This window comes from Capsaspora owczarzaki, assembly GCF_000151315.2.
Source record: "Capsaspora owczarzaki ATCC 30864 unplaced genomic scaffold supercont2.4, whole genome shotgun sequence".
Taxonomy (NCBI): domain Eukaryota; class Filasterea; order Ministeriida; family Capsasporidae; genus Capsaspora; species Capsaspora owczarzaki.
The window spans coordinates 1,066,477-1,094,240 of record NW_011887295.1 but is presented as its reverse complement, the minus strand read 5'-3'; the positions used below and the strand labels follow the sequence as shown (position 1 = coordinate 1,094,240).

General features: G+C 54.3%; 11 protein-coding genes across 12 annotated transcripts; 6 read left to right on the top strand and 5 right to left on the bottom strand.

Moving 5' to 3' along the window:
* Positions 1–23: 23 nt before the first annotated feature.
* Positions 24–2,177, top strand: CAOG_08668 (hypothetical protein; the record flags this gene model as incomplete). The annotated part of the gene is made up of 4 exons (XM_011271977.1): positions 24–1,418; positions 1,509–1,706; positions 1,791–1,866; positions 1,936–2,177. Coding segments are annotated over 4 exons (1,911 nt in total), but the record flags the coding sequence as incomplete, so codon positions are not given.
* Positions 2,178–2,710: 533 nt separating this feature from the next.
* CAOG_03133 (choline transporter-like protein) lies at positions 2,711–6,349 on the top strand. Its single transcript, XM_004363915.2, has 4 exons — positions 2,711–2,809; positions 3,840–3,925; positions 4,210–5,878; positions 5,990–6,349. Exons 1-4 carry the CDS (start codon positions 2,747–2,749, stop codon positions 6,176–6,178), a joined length of 2,007 nt encoding a protein of 668 aa, XP_004363972.1. The 5' UTR covers positions 2,711–2,746; the 3' UTR covers positions 6,179–6,349.
* A 13-nt stretch (positions 6,350–6,362) lies between these two features.
* On the top strand, positions 6,363–12,648 carry CAOG_03132 (the record flags this gene model as incomplete). Of its 2 annotated transcripts, XM_011271936.1 has the most annotated exons (4): positions 6,363–10,426; positions 10,460–12,013; positions 12,112–12,272; positions 12,366–12,648. In XM_011271936.1, the coding sequence occupies 4 exons, from the start codon at positions 6,520–6,522 to the stop codon at positions 12,597–12,599; spliced, it is 5,856 nt and encodes a 1,951-aa protein (XP_011270238.1). The 2 variants fall into 2 exon arrangements, with proteins under 2 accessions (XP_011270238.1, XP_004363971.1); XM_004363914.1 differs by having other exon boundaries at positions 6,520–12,013; positions 12,366–12,599.
* Positions 12,649–12,723: 75 nt separating this feature from the next.
* CAOG_03131 (hypothetical protein) lies at positions 12,724–15,692 on the bottom strand (the record flags this gene model as incomplete). Its single annotated transcript, XM_004363913.2, has 1 exon — positions 12,724–15,692. One exon carries the CDS (start codon positions 15,690–15,692, stop codon positions 12,825–12,827), a length of 2,868 nt encoding a protein of 955 aa, XP_004363970.1. The 3' UTR covers positions 12,724–12,824.
* A 1,219-nt stretch (positions 15,693–16,911) lies between these two features.
* CAOG_03130 (hypothetical protein) lies at positions 16,912–17,409 on the bottom strand (the record flags this gene model as incomplete). The annotated part of the gene is made up of 2 exons (XM_004363912.1): positions 16,912–17,143; positions 17,381–17,409. The coding sequence occupies 2 exons, from the start codon at positions 17,407–17,409 to the stop codon at positions 16,912–16,914; spliced, it is 261 nt and encodes an 86-aa protein (XP_004363969.1).
* A 329-nt stretch (positions 17,410–17,738) lies between these two features.
* Positions 17,739–18,889, top strand: CAOG_03129 (hypothetical protein). Its single transcript, XM_004363911.2, has 3 exons — positions 17,739–18,076; positions 18,328–18,504; positions 18,650–18,889. Exons 1-3 carry the CDS (start codon positions 17,879–17,881, stop codon positions 18,800–18,802), a joined length of 528 nt encoding a protein of 175 aa, XP_004363968.1. The 5' UTR covers positions 17,739–17,878; the 3' UTR covers positions 18,803–18,889.
* Positions 18,890–19,046: 157 nt separating this feature from the next.
* Positions 19,047–20,662, top strand: CAOG_03128 (hypothetical protein). The gene is made up of 2 exons (XM_004363910.2): positions 19,047–20,204; positions 20,355–20,662. Exons 1-2 carry the CDS (start codon positions 19,240–19,242, stop codon positions 20,608–20,610), a joined length of 1,221 nt encoding a protein of 406 aa, XP_004363967.2. The 5' UTR covers positions 19,047–19,239; the 3' UTR covers positions 20,611–20,662.
* Positions 20,663–20,670: 8 nt separating this feature from the next.
* Positions 20,671–22,248, bottom strand: CAOG_03127 (NLI interacting factor family protein). Its single transcript, XM_004363909.2, has 3 exons — positions 21,185–22,248; positions 20,974–21,073; positions 20,671–20,875 (listed from the first exon to the last, which is right to left on the bottom strand). The coding sequence occupies exons 1-3, from the start codon at positions 22,094–22,096 to the stop codon at positions 20,745–20,747; spliced, it is 1,143 nt and encodes a 380-aa protein (XP_004363966.1). The 5' UTR covers positions 22,097–22,248; the 3' UTR covers positions 20,671–20,744.
* Positions 22,249–22,592: 344 nt separating this feature from the next.
* CAOG_03126 (Ras-like protein Rab-14) lies at positions 22,593–24,964 on the top strand. Its single transcript, XM_004363908.2, has 5 exons — positions 22,593–22,647; positions 23,290–23,343; positions 23,927–24,104; positions 24,220–24,405; positions 24,529–24,964. The coding sequence occupies exons 1-5, from the start codon at positions 22,602–22,604 to the stop codon at positions 24,701–24,703; spliced, it is 639 nt and encodes a 212-aa protein (XP_004363965.1). The 5' UTR covers positions 22,593–22,601; the 3' UTR covers positions 24,704–24,964.
* CAOG_03125 (hypothetical protein) lies at positions 24,952–26,328 on the bottom strand. Its single transcript, XM_004363907.2, has 2 exons — positions 25,455–26,328; positions 24,952–25,304 (listed from the first exon to the last, which is right to left on the bottom strand). The coding sequence occupies exons 1-2, from the start codon at positions 26,297–26,299 to the stop codon at positions 25,205–25,207; spliced, it is 945 nt and encodes a 314-aa protein (XP_004363964.2). The 5' UTR covers positions 26,300–26,328; the 3' UTR covers positions 24,952–25,204.
* A 372-nt stretch (positions 26,329–26,700) lies between these two features.
* Positions 26,701–27,743, bottom strand: CAOG_03124 (hypothetical protein). Its single transcript, XM_004363906.2, has 3 exons — positions 27,304–27,743; positions 27,142–27,224; positions 26,701–27,076 (listed from the first exon to the last, which is right to left on the bottom strand). The coding sequence occupies exons 1-3, from the start codon at positions 27,669–27,671 to the stop codon at positions 26,898–26,900; spliced, it is 630 nt and encodes a 209-aa protein (XP_004363963.2). The 5' UTR covers positions 27,672–27,743; the 3' UTR covers positions 26,701–26,897.
* Positions 27,744–27,764: the final 21 nt, after the last annotated feature.

Here is a 27,764-nt window from a genome sequence, read left to right as displayed (position 1 = left end):
CGGCCATCTCGTCCGGAGCGCAGGCGTGGATGGTGAATGTTGTCGACGAGTGCATGATTGCCTCGACCTCGTCTGCGGCAATGGTGTCGCAATCGATCGCCTCCGTGTCCCTCGTGTCGGCGAGCTCGGTCTCCTCCGTGTCCGCTGCATCGGCCTCCTCCGTGTCTGCTACGTCTGCGGCATCAGTCGCCGCTGTGCTTGCGTCAGTCGCTTCCGTGTCCTCTGCGTCCGCCGCGTCTGTGATCTCTTCATCCTCAGTCGCTGCTGCTTTGGCATCGGCTGCCTCTGTGTCCTCCGTTTCCGCGGCCTCGGTTACGTCCGCAGCCTCAGTTGCCTCCGTGTCCTCCGCGTCTCCAGCGTCTGTTACTTCTGCAGCCTCCGTTGCAGCCGTCTTGGAGTCTGTTGCCTCCGTGTCCTCCGTGTCCGCCGCCTCTGCAGCATCTGCAGCATCTGTTGCTTCCGTGTCCTCCGTTTCGGCTGCCTCCGCTACTTCTGCAGCCTCCGTTGCCGCCGTCTTGGAGTCTGTTGCTTCTGTTGCGTCAGTTGCTTCCGTCGCCTCTGTTGCCTCCGTCGCCTCAGTTGCTTCCGTGTCCTCCGTTTCGGCTGCCTCCGCTACTTCTGCAGCATCCGTTGCCGCCGTCTTGGAGTCTGTTGCTTCCGTGTCCTCCGTTTCGGCTGCCTCCTCTACTTCTGCAGCATCCGTTGCCGCCGTGCTCTCTGCTTCTATTTCTTCAACCGCTTCAGCATCAGCTGCATCCGTTGCATCGTCCATTGCACAACAAGGTGGAGGTTCTCAAGACTCATCTGCATCCTCAGCAGCTGCCATCGCTGGAGCTGTTGCGTCTGTGGCGGTTGTTGCGATCATTGCATTGATGTTAATCGTGTTGCGACGCCGGCGCTCGCAGAGCTCAGTCACGCGACCGAAGGAATCTGCAACGGACCCTGCCGATCCCGTCTATCAGGAGGCTGTTGAAATGACAGTCTCCCCTCTTCGATCTCCCCAAAAGGAGGACATTGCCGCTTATGCCACGGCAGGTCAAAAGCAGCCAGAAGCGTTGTACCAAGCCATCTCAACGACCTCTCCCGAGGTGATATATGATTATGCGAGCGCGCATGTCGCTGGCAGCAATTCTCGTCGCGTTCGCGAAGGCTTGACCATTGTGAAGCACCTCGCCAGCGGCAACTTTGGCGATGTAGCACTGGGTCAAGTCCCGCCTAGCGTACTGCCCCTACGAGCACAGGTCTTGCTTGGACCTGCAGCATCCGAAACCGTGCAAGTTGCCGTCAAGTCTCTGAAGTCTGATGCAGACGAAAAGTCCCGCAAGGACTTTGAAAGCGAGGCGAAGTTGATGGCGCCGTTTGTGCACCCCAACGTTGTTCGCCTGCTTGCAGCTCTTGTAGAGTCAGAGCCGCATCTCGTTCTGCTCGAATTCGTGCAGTATGGAGATTTGCGCACGCTGCTGCAAAAGTCCAAGGCCCAGTCGCTTTGGTGGATGTACAACGAGCAGATTCATGCGATTCGTCAGATTGCACTCGGGATGGAGTATCTGGGCACGCTCCACTTTGTGCATCGTGATCTTGCTGCTCGAAACTGTCTTGTGGGGCAAGGAATGGTGGTGAAGATTGCCGACTTTGGGCTTTCTCGCGTGCTGGCCTCCGAGACCGACTACTATCGCATGCAAACGGGCGGCAAACTTCCGTTGAAGGTGGGTCAAAATGTGTGGCCAGGTTGCCACTTGCTTGCGGTTTTGATGCTAATTACGATTCTGTTAACCTTGCTCTCATTTCAGTGGATGGCGCCGGAAACGTTGAATTTCCGCAAGTTCTCATCCATGTCCGACGTGTGGTCGTTCGCCGTGACAGCCTGTGAGTGCATCGTTGTGTCCTGCTAAAAACAGTACTTGCATCTCACTTTTTGTTGGTGCATGTCGGTAGGGGAATGCTCCAGCTATGGTGCAGCACCGTACGGCAAGATGGACGGGCGTGAAACTCTGGCTCATGTGGAAGCTGGTGGTCGCCTGCCCATGCCCGAGCACTGCTCAGCCGACCTCTTCAACCTGATGCTGAGTTGTTGGAACGTCATACCCGAACTGCGTCCAAACTTTTCGCAGCTCGTCAAAGCGCTGAAAAACTTTGAGGATGGAACCACCGTCCGCGAGATCGGGGCTCTGTTGTGAGCAAAGTCTGCCGACTTTCTGTGGTTGTTTGTTTCAAACTTTGAATTATGAGTCGCGCTTCAAGGTAATTGGCAATTGGTGCGTCAATCTAAAGTTGTGTTGCGTTGAATGGGTGAAAAATACAGTGGTGTTTAACATGAGATTGCACAATCGTCGCGACGTGCCGACCTCCACAGGTTTGACATCTTGCTCTTGTATCCAGAGATACGGTTGATGCTCTGGCCAAGTCGCACTAGAGGCCTCGGGGTCGAGGAGGCAGAGGTTGGCGTTGTCAATTCTGTTTTGCTTCGAATCCAAAACCACTTGAACCACTTGGAGTGAAAGCCAGTGGAACAGCCAATCGCATCCACGATTCACCTGGACGCTAGTGAGCCATCCAACCTTAAATCGGGGTTGTCGACAACAACAAGCTTAGTGTCAATTGTTTTGTTTGAGGTCTTTTGGTTTTTCCTTGTCGTATTTGACTTTTATTGTTTAGCCGTCCAAGCGACATTGACTTTTAGTTTCTCGTCAATCATTCCTTCATTCATTCATTTTTTTTTTCTTCTTTCTTTTCTTTACTCTTTGAGATGGCAAAAGGCGAAGACATTGAGCTGAAGGAGGACAAGATCGCCTACGACCCTGACTTCAAGGTTCGCTGCTCGCTTTAGTTCTCACTGCTCTGTCGCTCGCTGGGAGTCGCCTCCGCCACCCTCGGCTCCACCCACTTACACCAGCAGCCCACCAGACTGCCTTTCCATCCTCCTCACATCATCAGGAGGGGGCTCCATTGAGTTGAGCAGCAGTGGGAGGGCATCTGTTCCTTTTTTTTTTTTTTTTTTTTTTTTTTTTTTTTGGTTTTGTTGAAACGCGCCCTTCGCGCTTTGGCCGTTTGCCCTGTGGTCTGACTGCGTCTGACCCAGCCACGTCTCCCTCCATGTGGCCCAGGGAGACATAGAGGAAGCATTGGACCTGGTCTGCCGTGTCGCTCGCGCCGTGGGATGCGCTCGCTCCACAGTGGTGCTGGTGGTTTTGCACACTCCGAACCAAAAAAAAAAAAAAAAAAAAAAAAAAAGTTGGCAACCACAACAACAACAACAAAACAGCAACAACAACAACTCCCTCTTTCACTTTCATCTGGATTGTGTCGCTGGTGGGGCACTTTTGCTTTGTTTCCTTTTTCCTCTTGTTCGACTGGTGTTGCACCTCCTTCTGTCGCCACATTCAACAGTGTGCATGGTGAGCATCCAAAACGACGGCGACCCATCAATTTTTATTTTTTATTTTTTATTTTTTGTTTGTTTTGGCATGGCAATCCTTTGCGAAAAAAAATTCAAAAATAGTAATGGATTAGTATCGCCACTTTTTATCACCTCAACTCAAGGAAGCCAGCAGAGCGCGGGACGATGGGTTGGAAGAGACAAGTGTCCGCCAGGCACGACATGCAGCTCCAGCGAAGCGAGTTGAGCGCTTTCTCTGCTTGGCCGAGCGGCAAAACTGGGAAGGTGTTGATTTTTCAAATGCGAAACTTCTCCACCCCATCAGCTCATTGTTGTGGCTTTTTCTTTTTTTTCTTTTTTCTTTTTGTCATGTTTAAATTTTGATTGTGATATTGTGCTAGTTGTAATGCGATTGGCCGGTTGGATGCTAACTTTGTCTTTTTCGCTCTTCTTCTAAAAACAGGGACCCATCCACAACCGCAAGTGCACGGATGTACCATGCTGCCTGCTGTTCATTGTGTTCTGGATTGGCATGATCATCATTGCCGCGTAAGTCCATGTTCCTCCTCTCCATTCAAGGCACAAAGCCAAAACGAAAAAGAAAGGAAAAAAGAAAAGGAAAAAGAAAAGGGAGCGTCGGCCCTTTTTTGGATGACAGCCTCGCCCCCGCCAGATCCTCCTTCCCAAACCATGTCAAAAGCCGAAAAAGATCCAAACCCGTTATGGCCAAAGCTTCATCTGATCATCCTCTTGAACACCACCGCTTGGATGAGCATTCTGCATGGTGTGCTGTGACTGATTTTTTTGTTGTCCTGCATTTCCAACCTCTTCAGCTTCGGCTTTGCTAACGGAGACCCGTTCCGCCTCATCAACCCCGTCGACTCGATGGGAAACATTTGCGGCGAGCTCAACGACGGACTGTACGGCGACCAGCGCAACAACTCGTACCTCTTCTTCTTTGACATTACCAAGTGCGACCCCGTCAACCTCAACTGCCTGCAAACCACGCAAGTGTGCGTCCCAGAGTGCCCGACGGCCAGCAAGTTTGTGGGCGTCAACATGGACTACGACGAAGCCATTTGCCGCTACACGTTTGCACCCAGCGACAACAACGAGCTCGAAGACTTTGTCTTGAACGGCACCTGCGCGCCCTACCAGCTCCAGAGCACCACCTTCCTGAAGCGATGCATTCCCGACTTTTCTGTGCTCACTCAAAACTTTTCGTACATTTTGGACGGCAACACGGTCGAGGTTGCTGGTGTCAACCTGACGGCATCGCTGAACGTTCTGCTCGACTTTTTCAACACTGCCGAGCTGTCTGGCCAGGTCTTGTCCGACTTGGAGGCTGCGTGGGTGTACATTCTCGCTGGCTGCGCCATTGCCGTCGCCATGGCGTTTGTCTGGCTCTTCCTGCTGCGCTTTATCGCTGGATTCATGGTCTGGATGACGCTTTTGGGTGCGCTTGCTGGCTCTGCAGCTGCCACCGGCATCTGCTTCCAGCAGTACAAGGAGCACAGGGACTTGAGCAACTCCCTCCCTTACAATCTGCACTTTAACACGATTGCCTATCAAGAGTATACCTTCCTCGTGCTCGGCATCATTTCCGCTGTTGTCTGCTTTGTGCTCTTTGTCTGTGTTGTCTTTTTGCGCAACCGCATCAAGATTGCCATCGAGATTATCAAGGAAGCTGCGCGCGCCATGGCCGCCATGCCCTCCATGATCTTCCTTCCGATCATTACGATGGGTGCCTTGGTTGCCTTCCTCATCTGGTGGATTTGGGTCGCTGCCTTCCTCGCGACCTCCGGCGAGGCGTCCTTCAACGACCCTTACGGCCTTGGCGTCAACATTACCTGCACGCCTCCGGCCGACCAGTCCGAGCCCACCAACTGCACCTTCCTCGGCTACACGAGCGACAGTCTCCTCCGCAGCTTCCAGATTTACCACCTTGTCGGTCTGTTCTGGACGACCAATCTCCTCACTGCCCTCAGCCAGGTCACCATTGCCGGTGCAGTGGCGACTTGGTACTGGACGCGTGACCACAAAAACCTGCCGTGGTTCCCCATCATTGGATCCCTCAAGCGTGCGCTGATCTATCACCTGGGCTCGATTGCTTTTGGCTCGCTCATCCTTGCGCTTGTGCAAGTTGCGCGCGTCATGCTCGAGTACATTGACCGGCAGACAAGAACCTCTCAGAGCGAATTTGTCAAGGTTATTGTCAAATGCTTCCGGTGCTGCCTCTGGTGTCTGGAAAAGTTTATTCGCTTCTTGAACAAGAACGCGTACATTGAAATTGCCGTCTACGGCTACAGCTTCTGCCACGCCGCTGTGCGCGCCTTCGAGCTGCTCACACGCAACATTTTGCGTCTTGCGTTCGTCGACAAGGTCGGCGACTTTGTCATCTTCCTGGGCAAGATGATGGTTGCCTGCACCGCCTCCGTCCTCACATGGTATATTCTCAAGAACCGATCAGCAGATCTCAACTACTTTATGCTCCCTGTCATTGTACGTGATTTTTTGATGGTTTGGTTTTTTTGAAGTGTGTCGAGTTCTTTGGCTCACGGGGGGGGGGGTTTGCTGTTGTTGTTGCAACGCTCTTTGTGCTTTCTCTTGCAGGTTGTTGCTGTCTTTGCCTACATGATTGCAAAGGGCATCTTCAGTGTGTTTGACATGACGATCGACACCATCTTCCTTTGCTTCTGCGAGGATTGCGAGCGCAACGATGGCACCGCCGAGAAGCCTTACTACATGTCTGAAAAGTTGCAGCGCATTGTGGGACACCAAAACGAGAAGCCAGCGCTTTAAAATGTCGATACTGAACGTTTGAGAGAAGTTTTGCTTCAATTTTGAGTTTTGTTTGTTTGTTTTCACTTGCATTGTTTGGTTGTTCCTTTCCCTTTGTTTTTCTGTTTTGCCGTTTCCATTCTACACGAGCATTATGCAAAGTAGTCTTACAAAATACACACGTTGATGATTTCTGAGCGTCTCAGTCTTTTTTTCTTCTGTTCTCGTTTTCCTTTCTTTTTCTTTCGTTCCTTCCGTTTCTTCGGTCTTTGCTCTTTTTGGTCTTGTGGTCTTTGAGTCATTGTTGCTTGTTTCCATTGGGATTGAGTGGCACCCAATAAACACGCACACACTCAGCCAGCATGAGCTTTGACTCTCCGTCCAAGTTCTTTGGCGGCTCAACGCCATCGACCAGCACGTTCACGTCGCCGGTGCAGCCGTTCCAGGCGCAGGCGACGGCTCGGCTGTTCCCTAGCAGCAACACTCAGAGCATCAGCATCAGCAACAACAGCATCAGCATGACGACGCAAGCAATGACGGCCGACTTCTTCTCCCAAGTCGCCAACGCAGCAGCATCAGACCTCGATCTGCAGCCACAGCACTACCCCCACCACCACCAGCAACAACAACAACACTTGACTAACTTGTTCACTGGCGCAGCAGTGCACGACAACGCACCGCAGCCGACCTGGTTTGCTCAATCTACAGCTCCTGCTGCTGCGTCTACGCCTGCTCACAGTCACACAATGACTGGTACTCCTCAGACTGCTCACTCTACTCCTCATACTGCGACTGCTCCTTCGCCGTTTGCATCGCCCGCTGGCTTCTTTGCAAGCGCAGGCCTCGCTGCGAGCAGTGGCCGCCCAACAAGCTCAACGGCCAACAACACTGCTTCTGCTGCTTCAACTCTGTGGGATCCGTCCGTCTCTGCCTCACACCAGACTCCGCTGACTGCAATGACGGCGCCGTCTGCTGCTGTTCCCGCGGGCAAGTTCTACAGCGGATCGATCGCGTCTGCGTCAACGTCGCGAGGCAGGCGATACTATGTGGCTGCTTCTGGATTGACAAGCACCACGACTGCTGCTCCGACTGCTGCTGCTCCTGCTGCTGTTGCTCCTGCTGCTGCTCCAACTGCTACTGCAGCCACTCCAGCAGCAACAGGTCACGCAGAGGCTGGTGCTGCGACACTCACCCACCATCCAATCTCATCGTACAATCCGGCTTCAGCACCACTCGAAGCTGGACACACCGAGCCCGGTCGCCCTACGCTCAATTTGCCAGAGGATCTCGAGCTCGAGAACGATCTGTTTACAAGCCGCCGCGCCGCGAAGCCGGTTTCGCCATCTTTCGCTCCGCAGCCCTCCGAGATCGACAGCACATCTTGGGTCGCTCCTCCTGCGCCCTTCACCGCTCCAGAAGTGCCTGTGGTCGATCCGTTCGCGGTGCAAGCTGTCTCGACGGCGCCTGCTAGTGACGTTGCGACTTTGGGGGTTACCAATGTCGAGAATCCGTGGTTTGTGGCTGGCAGCGCGCCGGGTAGCACGACTTTGACCGCTGCGCCGTGGTTTGTTTCGTCCACGTTGACGGGCCCAGCTCCAGTCGAAGCCAGCGAGGCAATCGAGGCAACCAAACCAACCGAGTCAGTACCACTTCCTCCTGCAGAAGCTGCCGAGACTGGTTGGGACGACGACATGTTTACCAGTCGCAGAGCCAAGCGTCAACAAGATCCGGAGGACCAGCCAGCTGCCGACCAGCTTGAAGCAGATACCGACAGCGGTCTGTCAAATCATACGAGCAGTGCTGGTAACCACCACTGGTCTGTCGCGAGCGAAGCTGCGATTTCTTCGGCACCCTTTTCTTTTGCAACGAGCGCAGAGAATGAAAGGCCGCCCGTACAACCGACGACCGCCAACCACGAGATTGTCCCCGAACCGTTCGCTTTTGACAAGGGCAACCCGACTCAAGCGAATGCTGCCACCCCTCCTGGTGCTCCGTGGCTGGCGGCCGCACCAACTCCGTTCTGGCAGCTTTCTCAAACCGTCCCCACACACCAAGATTCGCAAGGGCAGGATGACCAACCCTCTGGCGAAACTGCCTGGGAGGACGACATGTTCACCAGCCGCCACAGAAAACCGACCGAGCCAAGCGACGAGACCGAGCCTATCGTTCAGGCAGAACCACCCCTGATGAACAATCCGTCCGCACTTCCAAACGACCACGGATTTGTGTCTGCGCCATGGCAGACAGCACCGAGTCAACCGTTCGACTCGACTCTAGTTGCCTCCAGCGACGCTGCTGCCGTCGAGGCCGGATGGGAGGACGACTTGTTTACCAGTCGCCGACCAAAACACGAAGAAGAGCTGCGTGACGAGGCTGCCGTGTCATCGGCACCTTCGACGGACGCTGTTGAATCTGGATGGGAGGACGACATGTTTACAAGTCGACGACCAAAGCACGCAGAGGCGAATGACGAGGCTGCTGCGTCGGCACCCGTGATGAACTCCAGCCATCACGATCTCGCTCCAGAGCACGCCGCAGGAGGCGACGTGTTCACCAACGCTCAGTCCTTGAGCGACATTCCGCTCGAGTCTACTACTTCAGAACTAGTCGACGACACTCCTCGGCAAGAAACCGTGGCTGCCCCTGAAGTCACCGAGAACGGTTGGGAAGATGACATGTTCACCAGTCGCACTCACAAACGGCAAGTTTCTGGCGATCAAGAAGTGGATTCGAGAGATGATCATTTCCAACAAGTGGATCATTTCCAACCCGTCAATCATTTCCAGCAAGTGAATCATTTCCAACCCGTCAACCATTTCCAGCAAGTGGATCATTTCCAACAAGTGGACCACTTCAAGCTGGCGGATCATTTCCAGCCTTCTGCGGCTGAGGACGGCCCTCAATTTGTTCAGTTTCAGCCAGTCGATCAGCTCCAATCTGTGGACCAATTCCAGCAGATTGATCTACATGCAAGTCAGCAGGCGGCATGGCTTGACTTGCAACCGGCTGATCGTGCATCGCAGGACACTAGCTTGGCCCAATCCTTTGATCGTGAGTCGATTCCACGCGAGGAGCCCATTGCGGGCTCTCAAGCAACCGAGATGTTTGCTTCAGGCTCCGCCGCTTACGCCAACGGGTACCTTGGCTCTGAGACTCTGACTGGCACGAATTCTGTTGATTTATTCCCCGCACCGAGCGCCAGTCAGCCCCAGCAACCACCACTGCAACACCTTCCACAACCATCATCATCGTCATCATCACAGCAACAGCAATTCTTCGAAACGCAACATCAGCCCGCGAATCCACAAAGCTACGAGTCTTCTTCGTCGTCTGCCCTCGTTGCTTCGCAACCTCTTGAGCCTTGGGCAGTTGCGCCCGAAGTGCAATCGTCCCACCCTGCTTGGCTTGCGTCGAGCCCCAGTGCCACTTACGGCGAGTCTGGTTTGCATTCACACGGAGCCGCGCCCTCCAATGACGACAGCTGGGCCGGTTTGGATGACACGATTGAGAGCGACATGTACACGCGGCCCAAATCCAGGCGCCAGCAACCTAGTCTGCGGGCGAATCACGACGAAACGGATGATCGCTCACCTTCCAACCCTCCGCCGCCAGAGGCTGATTTCCAACACCCAGAAGCAGCGATTCCGGTTGCTCCAGCCGATGACTTTGCGCTTGCAGATACCAGCACTGCCGACCAGAGCGCCGATTTTGCCGCAGCATCCTTGCACCAACAACCCGAGACCAGCGCGCTTCCTTCCAGCAGTACGTCTGAAATTCCAACTGCTCCGCTGTACTCGTCACACAACATTGCTCTCGAGTCCGCTCCTTTCGAGCCAGAGAATCAACAGTTGCGCCTCGAGCTGGCTGCTGCCGAAACGCAGAAACGCGAGCAAGCACAGTTGGAGTCTGCAGTTTCAACCGCTCCCGAACAACATGTTGCCTCCAACTCGTCCGCTGCCTTTGAGACAGAAAATCAACAGCTGCGCTCCGAGTTGGCTGCCGAAAAGCAGAAGCTTGAGCAAGCGCAGCTCGAGCTTCAACAACTTCGCACAGACCTTGATTCCCAAGCCACCGAATTGAAGGGGGCTGTCGATCGCATTGATGTGCTCACTGCAAGCCAACCGGATCCTGTGCCGCTCCAGCCAGCTGTGCAGCTTGTCGACGCATTCACTCTGACCGATGTCGAGCCTGCTGTGCCAGCGCGACCCCCAAGCGCTCATGCGAGCACCTCTACCTCGCTCGAGCTGGCCCCTCAGCGCGTGGATGCAGGCATCTCTGCATTCCCTGCTCTTGTCGATGCAGGCATCTCGGCCTTCCCTACTCTTGTCGATGCAGGCACTCACGCGCTCGATGTCGAGTTCGCCCCGGCGCGGCCAACCACAGCCGAAGCGAGCACCTCCACCTCAGTCCTTGCCGACGAACCTCCAGCTGCGGAGCATACTCCGAGCTATGGCTATGGTCCTTCCGAGGCCGACTTGTCGACGCTGGAAGGCTTGCTGATGGACGGTCGATACGCTGCTGGCTTTGATTTCTGCGTTTCACAACCGCAACCACATCTGCTGCCATTCGCAATGATTGTAGCGTGTGCCAAGCTCGACTATGACGTGCCCAAGCTGCAGCTTGCAGTGTCACGCTTTGCCGAGACGAGCCTTGACCCTTCTCGGGCTCTGCATGCTCTACTCTCCCAATGGGCCGTCCACCTGCAAGCGCCTCCATCGACCGCACCACCTCCCGCCTCGTCGGTGCGCCTGTTAACTGTTGGGGACAGCCTGGCACCCGCCCCAGAGCTTCGTGACACCGGATCCTCGCCGCTTGATTTGGAGTCGACTGCGCCGTTCCCCGACCGCACTCACGCCATCTCGCTCTCTGCTCAAAGCTCGCTTCGACTTGCCACCGGCACAACTTTGCTTGGCGGGGACGGCACCTCGACAGGCGAACCTCTGCCCGCCTCAGGCCGAGACGATAGCGTCGATGTGATGGACGACGTCGACTTGAACTTGTACATTGACCCCGCCGAACTCGAATTCGATCCCGATTATGATCCGAACTTTGACATTGACGCGCCTCTCCCGCAACCTACGGCATTTTCCAGCACTGCACGTCCACTTTCCGGTCAGTTTGGAGACCCGTCCGAGCCACCAGGATATCGGTACGACATGTATTCGACGCCACTCCCTCGGTCGCACGAGTCCGCGGGTGCTCGTGGTGGTGGTGGTGGTGGCTTTCTTCCGGCCTCCTCTCTCCCTCCTCTGCCACTCTCGTCGCAGTCCATGGCGAGTGTCTCTGGTTGGGCTGCCACGACAACAAGCGGATACACCGAACAGCCCACCTTCGCGCTTCATGACACGACCGTCCGCTCCTTTGCTGCAGACTCGTCGTACATTCCGAGTACGTTGCACACGAGCGCACGCCTGACGTCTGCGCCCCTTCAATCTTCGGACGAGAGCACGCCGCCGCAAAACCCGGCGCCAAGTACCGAGTCCATGTTGTTTTTCGATCCCACCGCCACTGCAACCAATCTACTGGGCGCCAACGAAGGTGCCGGCTCTCTCATGTCGTGGCAAGCAGCGGGTTCGAACGCTGCAGGGCCGCTTTTTGCGGATGCCGATTCCGCTCCGACCCACTTCTCCGACAATCATGCAACTTCTGCCGATGCCCCTGCTGCAGCCGAATCACACACTGGAGCAGCGAACGGCGTTGAAGATGAAGATGACCTGGGATTGTACACCAATCGGAAGCGGTCCAAAAAGCCGTCGCAGGCCATGTCGTCCGACACGAGCACGTCGGGCAACAGCGAAGAAGCGGAAAATCCCGACGCCGATCAAAGTTCTGGCGCCAAAGTTGATCCATGGGCTGGTGAGTCGAGTCGGTGGCTTGCTTGGAGGGGGGGGGGCGGAGCAGTGTTTCTTTGGATTTATGTTTCATTCTTACTTATGCTTTCGCGTGTGTTCTAGCTGCCGAGGAGAAGAAACGAGCTGAAGCGCGCGGTCAAGGCTGGCTCTCGTCCCTCATGAAATCCGCCTCGAATATCCTGCCGAAACGCCCCATCGTTGCCAACCTTGGCGAGGAAAATTCGATGGTGTTTGATCCCAAACTGAAGCGTTGGGTCTCCAAGGTACATTTTGGGCCTCATGTGGTTTGTCTGTGTGGTTGAGATTTCATTTTTTAAATTGTTTTTTAAATCTTTGGATTATTCTTTTTGGAACAGAACGGGCCAGTGGAGGATGACGGCGCCGCGGCCCCTGCTGCGCCTCCGTCGGACACGGACTTGGGGCGCGTCGCAACACCAGCACCCCAATCACAAGCTGGGCCGTCTGGCGCTGCTTTGACAACCCCGGCTGCTGCTGCTGCAGCTGCTGCTGTTGCTGGTGCCCCTTCCTCCGCTGCAAGCGGTCGTCGCTCTCGTGCGAAATACGTGGATCCGTTTGCCAAACCAAATTGATTCTGCGTGTGCCCTGGGAGAAATCAATAAACGTCAACACAAACAACCCATCCCTGTTTATCGCAGGCCATAACTCTATTTGTAACATTTGCTTGAAGCACACCTCTGTGACACCATCTGCTTTTGCGAAACCATAAAATCAAATCATCAATTTTATTGTTATAATAGTGAGTACCGGATTGGCGACTTGAGAGAGTTGGCATGAGAATACTGTCGATGCGGATTCTAGCGCTCGTGAATGTAGGGGCAAGTGTCTCCGCGTTTGCAGCCGACGCGAGTGCCGAAAAATCGACAAACGCTTCTGCCACTGCCACCGCCACCGCTGCTGTGTCCGCCGCTGCGTGAGCCCTGACTCGAACCACCGCTGCCTGAACGGTAATCCCTTCCATCTCGCGATGATGGCTGCGAGTAGTCGGGTCGGTTTGATCCTCCGGAGAATCCGTACGGTGCATGCGATGGCTGGTGGCTAGGCTGGTGGGATGAGCCATGGAAGGACGGTTGCATCGAGGACGGCATCGAGCGATCATGCATTGACTGAGGCTGGAAGGAAGGTGGTGGTTGCTGCTGCGCGTATGGAGCGGAATGAGATGGCATTTGGGCTGGGTAGTGGTGTTGCTGCTGAGGTGGTGGTTGCTGCGCGTATTGGTGCTGCATTGGTTGGATGGTCTGCTGAGAAACCTGCGCCATCGGATTGGTCAAGGACTGGATCGAAGCTTGCAGTTTCGCAAACATGGAAGGGTCCAGCACCGCGCTAAAGTTGGGCGTGGAAGGAGGGGGAGCAGCAGCCGAAGCCGCAGGGGCAGCCGGCCCAGACCCGGACAGAGTCATCGGCAGCATGGAGGATAAAGAGCTGGAAAGCGCAAACGCAGTCGGAAGCGCGGTGGGAAGAGAAGCTGGCAGAGATGCTGGCAGAGATGCTGGAAGAGCCGAAGGAACGGGGTTGGTAGGAGCCGACCAACGCGAAGTTGTTCGTGAAGAATGCACGGCGGGCAATGAGGGAGTCGGAGCAGCGCTAATGGTGTGAGGAGCAGCGCTAATGGAGTGAGGAGCGGCACCTGTCGGGTTGGCCTCGGTGATGGGCCACAGCGGAATGGCCTTGGGGAGGGCGACGCGCTCATTCGAAATGTCATGGTCGGGTTCTACGGGAGACGGCGGAATGTCGGTTGTCAGATAGTAGACGGCTCCAATCACAGTCTCATTGCGAGCAGCAAGCAACTGGCTCTCGACACTCTTGGCGCCAATCTCATGGACGCAGCTGGCATCGAGTTCCAGCGCCGCAGGGCGAGTCCACTCGATAAGCTCGCCATCGTGGTGACTTGCCTTCTCGCGTGCATGCTCTTGCGTAACGGCTTCCGCGAACGCAAGGTGCGCGGCTGCTGGACGGTCGTCGTTGTCGCTGTCATCAGTGTCCTGATCGTACACAAACCGCTCCACTTCCGTGACACGCACCAGCTGGGCGTCCGGGGCCCAGGTGACGCGCTTTCCGGGCTTGCCTGTCGAGGTTTCCATCGGTACCACTTGCGAGTTGGATGCACTGGGCAAATCGGACAAAGACGCAGGTGGCGGGGTCGTTGATGATGATGCAGCAGATCTTGCCAAGTGACTCGCAATAGAGATTCGCTTGACACGCTCGCCATCGAGGCCCACAGGTGCTGGTGCTGTGGAAGACGCGGGCGTTGCTGTCGCCGCCGTTGTGGTGGCCGGGGAAACCTCTGTCGGAGATCGCAAGCTGGCTGCCGCGCCTGGCGTTCCATACGTGGTTCCAGTAGCCGCTGCCAAGCCACCAACAGCAGGACTAGCAGACGTATTTGGCAACGACAACGGGGTTGTTGCTGTTGCTGTTGTTGTGGAAGCAGGGCGTTTGTTCAACCAAGAACCGGGCCGGTTGGCACTCGAGAACGACGATGAGCCGAAAAAGCCACCAGCTGACGCGCCGTAGGAAACAATCTTTGGGGCAGCGGGTGCCTCCGGGGCGGATGCGCTCGGCAATGGCTTGGGGGCGGAGTTAGTGGGACGCTGCACGGGTTTTGTCGACGACGCCCCAGCAGTGCTCGTTGTCGGGCTGGACTTGGGTGCTGCCGAACCTGCTGGAACTGCCCGCTTGTCAGACACTGTAGTTGCAGTCGCGGCCTCAGATGCACGAGTTGCCGGCGTTTCAGGGGTGTCGGACGATTTCGAAGACTTGGATTTGGAAACGTCAGCCTGAGCTGGTCGAGATTTCTCTCGACGGGTTGCAGCACCAGGTTGCTTGGAGTGAATGCGGTTGGATCGGCGAGGGGGCTCCATCCGAGAGGGCAGGTCGCCAAGTTGCGCGCCGGCGGGCAACAGGGGCCGACGCCGCCGTCCGCGACCATCTTGCTCAAGGTCACTGGCGTCCTCATCGCTGGAAGACATGTCGGCCTCGTCGTCGCTTGAGAACAGCACCACTTCGAGGTCGGCGCGCACCACGGCGAGATCGTCGTCGCCGTGGATATCCGCCGTGGCCTCGAGATACATGGGCTCCTTGTAACTCATCAGCGCGGGCTGCTTCTCGTCCTCTTGCGCCTGCGCTCGGGCAATAATCTCCTCGTCAACCGGTAGCTCGTGAGAGGGAAGTTGCTCGTCACGCCACTGGTCGAATTTGGCGCGGATGGATTGTGCAAGCGCACCGGTAGCAGTGCGCGTCGTCGGCTTGCGCGAGGAGGTGCCGTTCTTGTTGTTGTTGTTGTTGTTGTTGTTGTTCTTGGAGGCAGGAGCGGAAGCGTGCGTGCGCTCGTCACTGTCGCTGTCATAGTCGGACGACGATTCTTCAGTCTGGACTCGGGCGACTTTGCGACGGCCCGCGTCTTGACGCCTCGATTTCCGGCCATTGGGATTGGCTTGTTCCGAGTCGTCGCTGTCGCTGCCGCTCTTCTGATCTTCGGTGGCGTGGTGTCGCCGCTTTTGGCTCATGCGAGGTCCTTCACTTGTGACGACATCCATCGCCTCCGACGCACGGATGCGTGGTTTGGTGGAGGAGGAGGCTGGATTCTGGGCGGGCGTTGCCGATTCAATGTCGGACGTGGACATGACCGTGAGCAATTTCGACCTTGGTGCAAGATAGTCTGGATACATGGATGCAGTAACTTTTGGTTTTGGGTTTCGCGCAAGAGTTGCACTTTGACCATGTTGAGCATTAACAGTTGCAGAAGATGAGGTGGTTGAGGATGAAGGAAGGTTATTAACAGATTTCGCCAGAACTGGGGCGCTGGTGGTGGTGGTGGTGGTTGTAGGGTTGGGCGACTCTACAGCGCCGGCAGGCCTGGCCTCCGCTCGCCAAGCTGCCCACCGTTGAAACAGCTCACCGGCCGCACTTGAAACGGCAGCATCGTCTTGCTTGTCTTTCATCTGCTTGACATTTTTGGCGAGATTTCCAGCTCGCAACAAAGGGGCCGACACTGGGAAGCGGAGCAATAACTGGAAGAAGATAAGAGACAAGCAAGACAAGAGAAAGTGAGTTGTTTCATTCGAAATACAGCGGGTGTGTGTGTGGCTTGTCGGAGGAGAGAGAGAGAGAGAGTGAGTGAGAAAGAGAGAAAAGGTAGATGTTAGAAGCAGGTCGAAAACAAGAACAAAAGCGGCGTGGGTTTGGGATTGGAAGCGGGAGAAGCCCAGTTGGGCATGGAGGAACCCGTTTGGGAGCATGCTCCTTTTGTGATATCCATCATCCAAAGTGTGCTCCATTGGCTTTGTTGGACATTTGGTCCCGCATTGGTGCAGATTTGCCAACATTCATAGAATGCTCGCGCTTTTTTGTCCATTGACGAAATTAGCACACTCTTCTGTTGTCACGATTCGAGGGACAACGGGGGGCCAACCACGCTTTGGGGGCTCGTCTTTGTTGGACTGCGCGTCTGCATGGCTTGCGACTTTAACAATTCCCTTTTTCGCCTTTTTTGTTTTGCGTGGCTCTCCACAGCAGGCGGATTTGTACGACCGTGGATTAAATCGAACAAAGAAAGAGTCAAAATTGTGTCTCCGCAAAAAGCAACAACACAGATCGAACGGCGGTGTACAACGCGGAAAGTCAACAATGACGAGCTTGCTGCAGACGGCTCGCAAAGCATTCACACTGTAGACAGCCGGTGCGTGAGCTAGCATGTATGTGCTTACCGTAATAAGACGAATAGGATCAATTTCTCGATAAGCGAACGCATCAAAGAGACCAACTGAGATTGCCACGCCGGCTCCAAGCTGCCCAAACCTTTGATTGTGCAGCGTCGATTAAAGTCAGTTCCGATCGGTACCCAAGCAATACCAAGAAAACAAAAATGCCGCCATTCTTTCGGCGCGCTTACTTGTTGAGAACGGACGAATCTGTCAGCTCAAGTGCGGTCACGAGGACGAGAAATGCGTTTCGTTGCTCTGCCGTGAGCGCAAATCCCTCGCCCGGCTGGAAGGCGCGGACGAGAGCGTCAATCAACGGCGGCGTCAGCAACGACTCGTCAATCTCGGGCGAGTCTGCGAGCGGGTCCTTGAACAAGGAGCGCACGGCATCAAAGACGCTCGTGGCCATCTCGCGTCGTCTGGGGGGGGGGTTCAAAGCGGCGAAACGAGTAGCAGGTCGAGCAAAAAGTCGGGGGAAACTGGCGGTGCGATCCGAGCCACAAGTCGTGAGCTTCTGTAATACAAGTTGTTCCATTGAATGGTGAGTGACGACCCAGATCATCACGACGGGTGAGTGAGTGAGTGCAGCAGCCAAGAGAGAGATCTCCCCTTCGTAACTCCACACACACTCACTCTCACTCACTCTCAGTCTGTACGCTGCAATCATAAGCCACGCGTCTGCCATGTTTGATAGAGTTGCCCCATCCCGATCACAGCACATCACAGAGCACAGCGGACGACTGCTCGACGATGCTTCAGCAGCTGCAGAAAGCCCAGTCCTTTCCCCACCTTTCCCTTCCCTTCCCTTCTCCACGGCGCTCAGTGCACTTGTGCTGATCAAGTCACTGTCTGTAATGCTGACGAGAGGCGGCGAGTGGCGCAGACCCGACCGACGAAACGAACGAAACAGCAAGCAACGTGGTCCAAAAGAAAAAAAAAAAAGGAAAACTCGACAAAAACGACAAAAGGTCTTACGGACTGTTCACTGACTCACCTAAGAAAACGCAAGGAATAAAACCAGGCAGCAATAGAAAATGACTGAACAAAAAACTCTTTCGATTTCATGGTTTTACTATGTTCCAGACAACGAAACTCATTTTGTCCTCAGTCCTCAGTCTTACAATATATAATTTCTGACATCAGAATCGCAAAAAATGCACGCTTGGCTGATCGACGAGGCGGCGCTGGCAGAGCAAGGCCGCAAATCGCTCGCCCAGCAGACACCGAACGTGCCTGTGAGCGGCGAGGCCCTGGTTGAGCTGGGCGTGCTGCACTGGCACTTTGACCCTGCGACCGAAATGTCCAAGGTCGATGCACTGCGCAAGGAGCGGAGCTACAGCAGCGGCGACGAGGTACAAACCATTGGGCGTTGATTCTGCTCTGACTACGGCGCTCGTCCACTCTGCCACTCCGTCTGGGGTGGTTGGGATTTGACATTCTTCCGTTCACGCCCCCACCGACTTGTGTTGCTGATTCGAGACATTGCGGCGCAACGCAGGGCAATCTCCGTCTGCCAATGAATTTTCTCCGTGTCGGAGTTTGCCACGCTCGTTTTCTCAGATTCTGTGTTCAATCCACACATGATTCTTGATGATTTTTGTAGGTCAACATCACACCGGCAGGAATCCCAAAGGAAAAGCACGAGCAGTTCTTCCAAGAGCACTTGCACGACGACGAGGAAATCCGATACATGCTGGAAGGCAGCGGGTTTTTCGATGTGCGAGACCGTCAAGACCGATGGGTCCGTATCCATCTGACTCGAGGCGATTTGATCATTCTGGTGAGTTGTTGTTGTTGTTGTTGTTTGGTTTGGGGGTCGGAGTTGGACTTGTCCTCGAAAGCGCGTTGCATGGCGTTGGATAATCGGATTGTGTTCGATTTGACTGATTTGAGGTTGATTTGGTCGTGCTTTTGGATGCTGGTAGCCTGCAGGCATCTATCATCGATTCACTCTGGATGTGTCCGACTTTGTGCATGTCATGCGCCTGTTCAAGGACGAACCCGTGTGGACGGCGATTTCCCGCCCGGCCGATGATCGCGCGGTTCGCAAGGCCTATCTGCAATCGCTGAAAGTCTGAGAGCAAGTGGGAGTTGGGGGGCTATTGTAACATTTTGTCGATTGCATTGGTGCTTTCAAGTTTATCAATGAAAACCTTCACGTTCGATTTCCAAAACAATGTAGATACTATAGCTCGTCCTCCTGCTTGACTGTCAACCACCCGCACGTGCTGAGCGCTCCCAACCCTTGTCGTCTGGCTCACTTTTGGCATTCAATGGACAGAAGCCGGTTCGCTGGTGAACAACCTCAGTCTTTCTTTATTTCACCCCCTTCGACATACAACAACACCTCGTTTCATTGCATACTGTACAGCTTCCCATTGAACCGCTGACTTTGATTCAGCTTGCCATCCATTGAACTTCTCATCAACTTAGAAAACGCGAATACGCTGCGTTTGTTTGTGGCGAAATCTTCCGCAATTTTGAAAGCGGAACAAAAGAAGAGCGATTGATATCAATGAACGAGCACAGCAACGAAGCCGACAGCGACAGCGTGCAACGAGCACATGCCGAGACTCGCAATGATGATGACGATGGGGATGATGGTGATGACACGTCGGGCTTGACAAACGCGTCGGCGGCGGCAGCGGCAACTCACGCTCACCGCTCGCGACTGCTGCACTACTTTCGCTCGCACGACGGTGAAGACATTGAACAAGACGGCGACGACGAAGACGACGATGACGATGATGATGGCGACGACGAGGAGGAGGAGGAGGACCAAGACCAAGAGGACCAGCAGGATGAGGCAGCCGACCAGCAGCAGCAGCTGGAGGATGACGACTTTGGAGTCGACGCCGACGACGAGGAGGAAGACCGCTTTGTGCGCATGCTACTCGAGCAGGAAAACCGACGAGACATGTTCCGATGGTCGAGCAGCGACGAGGAAAGCATGAGTGACTACGAGGTCGAGATTGCTGGCGGGATACGCATGGTGATTGCACTCCGACGTCCGCGAGGTCACTCGGCGCCAGTTCCTCCAACACACGCTGCTGCAGAGCTAGCCTCATCGTCGTCGTCGTCAGCATTGCTTGCTACCAGTTCTGCAGCTGCGGAGGGCGACGTTGGGGACGCAACTGCCGCCGATTTCACGACAATTCTACCGCTCGAAATCTTAGAGTTCATCCTGTCCTTCCTGGATCCGGTAGACTTGCATCGCGCGGGGCAAGTGTCGCGGTTCTGGCATCAAATCGCCGACGCAGATACGCTGTGGAAACCGGCGTGCCACCGCCTGTGGAAGGGCAAATTCGGCATGTCGCTCACCAGCTCAGATCCGCCGCGCTGCATGGCCCGCGAGGAGTTTGCAGGCCTGCAAGAGCTCGACATTTGCCGGTTTAAAAAGTACTACTTTGCCACACTCGCCGACTCCAAGCGCACGGTCATCTCGTTCGACGAGGTGGTCGATTCGCAGTGGGATCTCCGGTACGGCCAGGCTTTTGAGCCTTGTTCGAACGAGAGACGATGATGATGGGCTCTCACCTGCGATTTGTGCTTTGGCTTTGTGGCACACACTCTTCATGGCTCTCACCTTCTTTTTGTGTTGTTTGTGGCACGCACTTCTGACACACGCAGATTCCGAAGCCACTTGCATGTTGCACACAACACAAACCCGAGATTCTTTAGGAATGGCACATTCAGATCGAACATGCATCGCGAGAGCATGGTCTGGCGTTTCGTGGACAACACGCACACCATTCAGGTTGCACACTTTCCGCCCCTGGTCCCGTCCAGATCTACAATAGACTGGTCCTTCAAGCTGAAGAATCCCTGGGTGATAATTCGCACTTTGGATGCCAATTCGATGGCGTCTGCCAAGCCTCAAGCATGATGTCAACATGGGCGCGCTTTGTACATAGAAATACAACTGAAACAAACAAAAAACAAAAAACGATGCTTTTAAGGAATGAATAACAAAGGGAATACACACATTCACACACACGCACGCGCGCGCGCGAGGGGTTCTTATGGCAAGCGGATTGAAAGAATAGAGCGAACGTCGTTGGTGAATCTCAATGCATTCAAGAACGGGAGTAGGTCGAGTAGCGCCTGGTCCTTGGGGTCGCTATACCAAGTTTCGATGGGAATCCCGTTCTCTGTAGTAGGATCCATTCCAAATGAGAAATTCACAAGCACCAAACAAACAACGAGACGAAATCCGATGCGACACAAGCTCGAAATACGAGTCTCCCACCTGGTTGTATGGCATATGCGCCAGGCGAATTATCAATGAGGCAGACTCGTGCGAGATCCGGCTCCACCAGCGTGAGGTCCTTCATAAAGTTGCCATTCTCCTGTTCAAAGCAGGGGGTAACCAATGTTTCAAAGCGCAACAAAAAAATTGGTATCTTTGACAAATCCATCACCATTATTAAATCTCCTCCTCCCCTTTGTTTTGAACATACCTGCACGCATGATTCGCGGAAGAGCCGGTGCCGGAACAATCCGCGCCCGAGGTCGAGCGAGTCAATGACGGGGTGGCCGTACTGGTGCAAGCTGGCCGTGAAGATGACCAGATCGTACCAGTGGCTCGTCTGCTTGAGGAACAGGTCGACGTACGGCCGCTTGTACACGTAGAACACGTAGACGAGCTTTTCGATGTGCACGTCAATCTGCATGTCGTGCACCCGCGGACCGCCGGGCTCGAGCGTGCTGTGAATCAGCGTCTCGTCGAGATCGAGCACGAGTGTCTTGCGCTTGACGTGCGGCTGCGGCACCGGTCGCGGCACGCCAAAGTCCCAGAACAGCTGGCTCGCTGTGCGGAACACGTCGGCCATCCAGCGGAGGCCCTGCCGTGCGACTGTGGCCGACGAGACGGACGAGGCAGCTGATGATGATGCTGAGTTGTTGTTGGCTGCGGATGAGGCGAGTGCGCGTCGCTTGCCGTCCTCCTGCCTTCCATTGTTGTTGCTGTTGTTGGTGGTTGTACTGAAGGTGGTGGGAGACTGCCATGACGGTGACGATGGTGGTGATGGGGATGCTGACGAGGATGACGAGGAGGGCGGTGAAGTGAGGACGCGCTGCCGTTGCGACAGCAAGTGTTGTTGCTGATGCTGTTGTTGCTGCTGTTGCTGTTGCTGATATGAGTGACTTTGGTGGTGGTGTTGGTGGTGGTGTTGGTGATGGTGATGGTGATGGACACCCGGTTGATCTGAGGCAGCAGCAGCTGAACCGCTTCGACTTCGGCCACTTCCACTGCCACTTCCACTGCTACTGCTACTGCTACTGCTGTAGCTCACACTCTCAGATGAGAATGTCGGGGATGGCGGACCGAAGGCGGATCCGGCTGCCGACGGATGGCCATGTCGTGTGAGCATATGACAGCAGAATCAAAAAAAAAAAAAAAAAACGTCTCGCGCTCTGAGCCGATCTAAGTAAAAGTCGGGATCTGAACCGAAAGTAGTGCTTTGTTGAGCTGTTTGTTAGTGAATTGGAAAAGTGGACTAAGCACCAAAATAACAAAACTGTGATATGGATGACTGAACGGGAAAGAAAGTTCCGAGGACGTTTACGTTGAACTATGTGTTCACTTCTTCCCCCCCCCCACCTTAAATACTTCCCTTTCACATAATGATCCACCAAACCATTGAACGAATCGCCCTTTGGTGAGGGACGGAAATAATGGAAAATCTTTGAAAATCTTTGGAAATCTTTGGAAATCTTTGCCTCTGTAGTTTTCGTCCGTTCGCCTCCGCTCCAGCGATATTACTCACCCTGCTTTCTCAATCATTCCAGCACACTTTCTGAGTTGCGGTGAAATTCACTTCTTCACGAGCAAACCCCCACTTTTGCGATGAATATGCAGTCGTTCTTTTTTCAATCATGGCTTCATACAACTATTCGTACATTTTCAAGTACATTATCATTGGTAACGTCTCTATCTCCCTCTCCATCTCCCTCTTCTGTTTATCTTCAGTTTGCTTCAGTACTACAAGTCTTTGTGTGTGTGTGGGGACTGAGGGGACGCTAGCATCAGCGCTCTCTTTCTCGTCAGCTTTTACTCTCCGTGTCCGTTCTGTCGCCCCTTTCCCGCATCACCTCCCCCTTGCCCAATGCGACAACTCTCTATCTGCCCCGCGTGCGTGTGTGTGTCTCGACTCTCTACGTCCCAGGAGCGCGCGCCGTCCCTCGCTCGCTCTCTGCCGCTCTCGGCTCTTTTTTTTTTTTTTGTTTTTTCGCTCGTAGCCCTCTTGCTGAGCGAGGTGGTCCTGCAGTGCACCTCCACACTTGCACACTCACGTACTTCCTCTCTCATCATCCCATTGTGTGCGTGGGCTGGTTGACTTGCGCTGGACAACAAAAACAGCGCACATTGCGAAATCACAAACAACGATAATCCAATACAAAAAAAAAAAAAAAAAAAAAAAAAAAAAAAAAAAGCTTGCTTTCTATCGCTTTTCCATTGGCTTTTGTTTGTTTTGTTTCCATTGAGCTTTTGCTGTTGCTTCTCTGACTTGTGTGTTTCTGCTTTTTGCTTTGTTTGCGTTGTGCTGTTTGTTTGTCTTTCCAGGCGACATGGGCGTCGGCAAGTCCTGCCTGCTCCACCAGTTCACCGAGAAGAAGTGTAAGTCCTCTCTCCCTCTCTTTACTGCTCCCTCCATTGCCCCAACTCAAGTCTTGCTCTATCGCGCTCTCTGTGTCTCTCTCATTCGTTCGAGTTGGTCCTGCCCCAACTCTGTCGCATCTCATCTGCCCACCACTGCCTCTGAGTCGACGTGCTTTTTTTTTTTTTTCTTTTTTTCTTTCCTTTCTCTCTTCCTTTCTTCCTTCGCTCCTGTTCCACGCGTCCTTCCGTTGGATTCGCTTGTCATGACTGCGTGTTGTGAGTTTGGCTCTATTGGAAGGGCGGTTGGGGTTCCAGGTGAAGCAACAGCTCTGTGCTCATGTCCCAAACTCGTTTTTCACGTTGACCGCACTTTTTTGACATTGTGCCTTTTTGTTCTTGTGCCTCTCGAGTCTGAAGCTGTATTGAATGATTGAGGGATGCAGGGTGTGTGAAGAGGGATTAGTGTTGGATGTGGCTGCTCGACGACAACGAGCTCTGTTCAAAACGACCAAAAAAAGCTGTCGTTATCAGATTGGTGCCAGTTGTCACCTCACTCACTCACTTTGGCCCGGCCCTGCTTGCCGGAAACGAACAAAAACAGTCTTGCCCGACTGCCCACACACGATCGGCGTCGAGTTTGGCACTCGCATCATTGAGGTCAACGGCCAAAAAATCAAGCTCCAGATTTGGGACACTGCTGGCCAGGAGCGCTTCCGTGCCGTCACCCGATCATACTACCGCGGCGCTGCTGGTGCCCTGATGGTCTATGATGTCACACGGTACGCTCGTTGGACCCCTTTGTTGGGGTGTTGTCATTGGGTGACCTCATTGTCATTGTCATTCTCACTCTTTGGTCCCCTCTTCTCCTCCTTCGTTCAACTTCTACGCAAACAGGCGCAGCACATACAACCACCTCAGCAGCTGGCTGACCGATGCTCGCAACCTGACCAACCCGAACACGACCATTTTCCTGATTGGCAACAAGTCCGACCTCGAGTCCCAACGCGACGTCACGTACGAGGAGGCCAAGAAGTTTGCCGACGACAACGGCCTGACTTTCTTGGAGGCCAGTGCAAAGACGTACGTCCAGATTGTGCGGTGCTGTTGTCGGGGTTGAGTTTTGTGGAAAACAGGGGTTTCTCATTTTTTTTTTGTCTCTGTCTCCTCATCCACACTTTCAATGCCCTCAACCTTTCTCAACAGTGGCGCCAACGTCGAAGAGTCTTTCATCGAGACCGCCAAAACCATCTTCCAAAATATCCAAAACGGCTCGCTCGACTTGAACGCTGCCGAGTCTGGTGTTCAACAGAAGACCCAACCAGCGCCCGCCGTCGACTTGGGCGACAAGCCTGCAGCTAACTCTGGCTGCGGCTGCTAGTGGAGACGCGTTTTGCTTCGAGATATGGGATTTTTTTTTTTCGTATGTGTGATTTTGTGCTGCCTTCCTTTTCGGGGGGCAATTTTTGAGTCTATTTGCCCTCTTCTTCTTCTTCTTCTTCTTCTTCTTCTGTTTCTGTGCATCTCCTTGCGCTTCAGGATGCCTCGTATTGTGCGAGCGGGTGCTGCGCCAGCTTGTGTGTACATGTTTTGGCTTTGTGTTCTTTTTCAAAACAACAATGAAATTGAGTTTTTGTTGGCATTGTACTCGAGTTTGAGGTAGTAAGGCCAGATATACAGGAGAATCATTCGCGACACAGTCACCCTGAAGAAGCTGAGGGGAGAGCGTTAACTTTGCAAATGTGCGAGATGAAGTTTTTGGTCGACGAAACGCAGAACAATCTATCATTGCGACAACGACGAGCGGCGTTCGCCGAAAACATGCAAGTTCAACCAATAAACTGGTCGCACACTGTCACACACATAGAACGGAACGCTTCATTCATTGGAACATGAGGTTGCCGATCTCGGTGCCGCGGCGCGCAATCTTCTTGCCATACTTGTCGTACTGGAGGCAGAGCTTGCTCTCGTGCTTGCAGGCGCTGCTGGTTGGATGGAGCAACATCAAAAGTGTGTGGGACACAACGAGGAACCAAAAGTCAGTCGAACGATTCAAAACCTTCCACTCCAATCTTTTCCCCGCCCCCCACTCCCCTCAAACAAACACCAAATCACAAGTGGAGTGGACTCACGACGACATGTCCTTGTCCTTGAGATCCTTGGCGCGGCGCTTGTCGAGCTCGGACTGCGTGTGGTGGCGTTGGGTTTCAACAATGATAAAGTTGCCAATGGCTTCGATTTCGTGGCCAATGGTCTGGAGGAGCTGTGGCGAGTCTGCCGACTTGCCAATGAACGAGGGGCGGAACATTGAGAGGCCGGGCAGGGTCTTGGTGGTGCCTGCCATGCGCACCATCTCGGGCGTGCACGGCGGCAGGGATGCATCGACCGCCTCTGGATCGGCGGGGTCGTAGCGCACAGCGTGGTTGAAGAACGAGGACGTCTTGAGCCACGCGAGCTTGCGGCCCTGGCGCGAAATCTTCTTGCTGAGGCGCTCGAGCTCGGTGAACTTGTCGACGTTCGCCCTGCCCAGCGCGGGCTCTTCCTTGCTGCGCGTGATGGCGTTGTCGTGCTCCAAGACTCCGATAGCACGGCCCTTGCTCTCGGCGGCAACCAAGGCGAGGTAGTCACCAATCAGCTCAATCTCGGCGCCGGCCTTGCGGAATTCGAGTGCCGTGTTGAGCGACGAGCCAGGGGCAATGGCACCGCAGGCTCCCATGGCGTGCGAGGTGCCACACGGCTGCACGGGCAACGTGGACATGGGCATTGGGACGGTGGACATGGGCGCAACGTTCGACATGGGCGCCTGCATCTGGGTGGGCGGCGCTTGCATCTGGGTCGGCGTTTGTTGCCGCATCACGTCGGACTGCATGCCCTGCTGTGTGTCCATGGGCAGAACGTTGGCGCTGGTTTTCACCTGGTTGGGCGCCGGCTGGTTGACGGTCTCGGGCGCGATAATGTTGGGTTGCTCGACTGGCATTCTTGAAAAGTGTGCTGCGTGATGGAAAAGTGTCGGGGGTAGGTGTGACGTTGTTTTTGAGGAAGGAAGAAAAAAAAACCAAAACAACAACGCAAACAAAAACAAAAACAAGAAGACAGTGAATAATCAAGCTGCAGAAAAAGGGCGACTGAGCTTACGTTTCCGAGGAAAAATGCCCAAATCAAGGTCCACCGACCTCTCCTTTTATACCCGCTTACCTAATCGGGAAGCAGCCCAAGCACGCACTTGCTCCACTGCGATATGTTTTTTTTTTTTTGTGTTTGAGTTTTTTGTTTTCTTCCTTTTCTTACTGCCTTACTGCCGTGCGCTTCCTTTCGTGTTGGCGTTCCCGTGCTTGAGTTGTTTGTGTTTTCGGGCGCCGTTCCTTGACGATGGTATGCCTGTGCGTTGAGAAGCTACAACACAGAAGGTTTGGAGCTGGCAGAGTTGGATTTTTTGCGTCTGCTCAGACAGACTGCGCAAATTGGATGTCGTCGTTTTGTCGCTTTCTTGTTCGGGTGTCGTTTCGCGTTGGCTCGGTTTCTTTTTCTTTTGTGATACAAGGCGTGCATGACGGAGACGGAGGGAGGCGGGACCTTTAGGAGGCCTCTGTTGTCGTGGCTGGAGTTGGAGCCAAAGTAGGAAGGCGCACTGCGTCCTCGCCACGAAAACCGACCTTGTCTGTGAATGGGACGTAGTCGGACTCTGCGCGGTACCGTCGACTCCTACCGCACGACGTACATTTGACCACAATGAACGGAGCACGCTTGGAGGCGGCTGGGGTTTTTGTTTGGCACGTCAGCGACAATCAATGCAAAACGAACGGCAATTCCAAAACTCACATTGAAGGCGAACGGACGAGGTCAAAGCCGGGATGAGTAGCGCACTGCACCCCTTGCAAACAGTCCGCTTAATGGTGTGATCACTAAAACAACAACCAAACCCCCAAAAATAAGCACACATCCAAACTCTGAGCGACACACGGCTCAGAGAGAGACACTTACACGCGCAGCACGAGTCGCTGGCGAACGCCCTTGAGCGTCTTGAGCAGGTGCGTGGACAGCCGCGTGTTGGCCACGAGCGGTTGTTGATCTTGTTGATCGTGTTGTTGTTGCTGCTGTTGCTGCGTCTGATCTGCGGCTGCATCGCGAGGTTGCAGGACGAGGTGAGCTGCTTGGTACAGAAAGTTGATCCGTTCGTGCCCTTCGCGGTTGGCGACGCTTGGTGCTTTTGAGTGCTGTTGTTGTTGCTGTTGTTGTTGTTGTTGTTGTTGCTTTGGTTGTTGCTTTGGATGTTGCTGGTGCTGCTGCTGCTGCTTTGGTGGTGGCTGCGATGGCTGAGCCGCGCTTTGCCGCTCACCTTCCTGCTCCATGCTTCCAACAAGAAAATAGAGACTAATTCATCCATCAAATACATTATCGAATCAACTCTTGTCATTGGGTTTGCAGATCGGATGAAAATCACG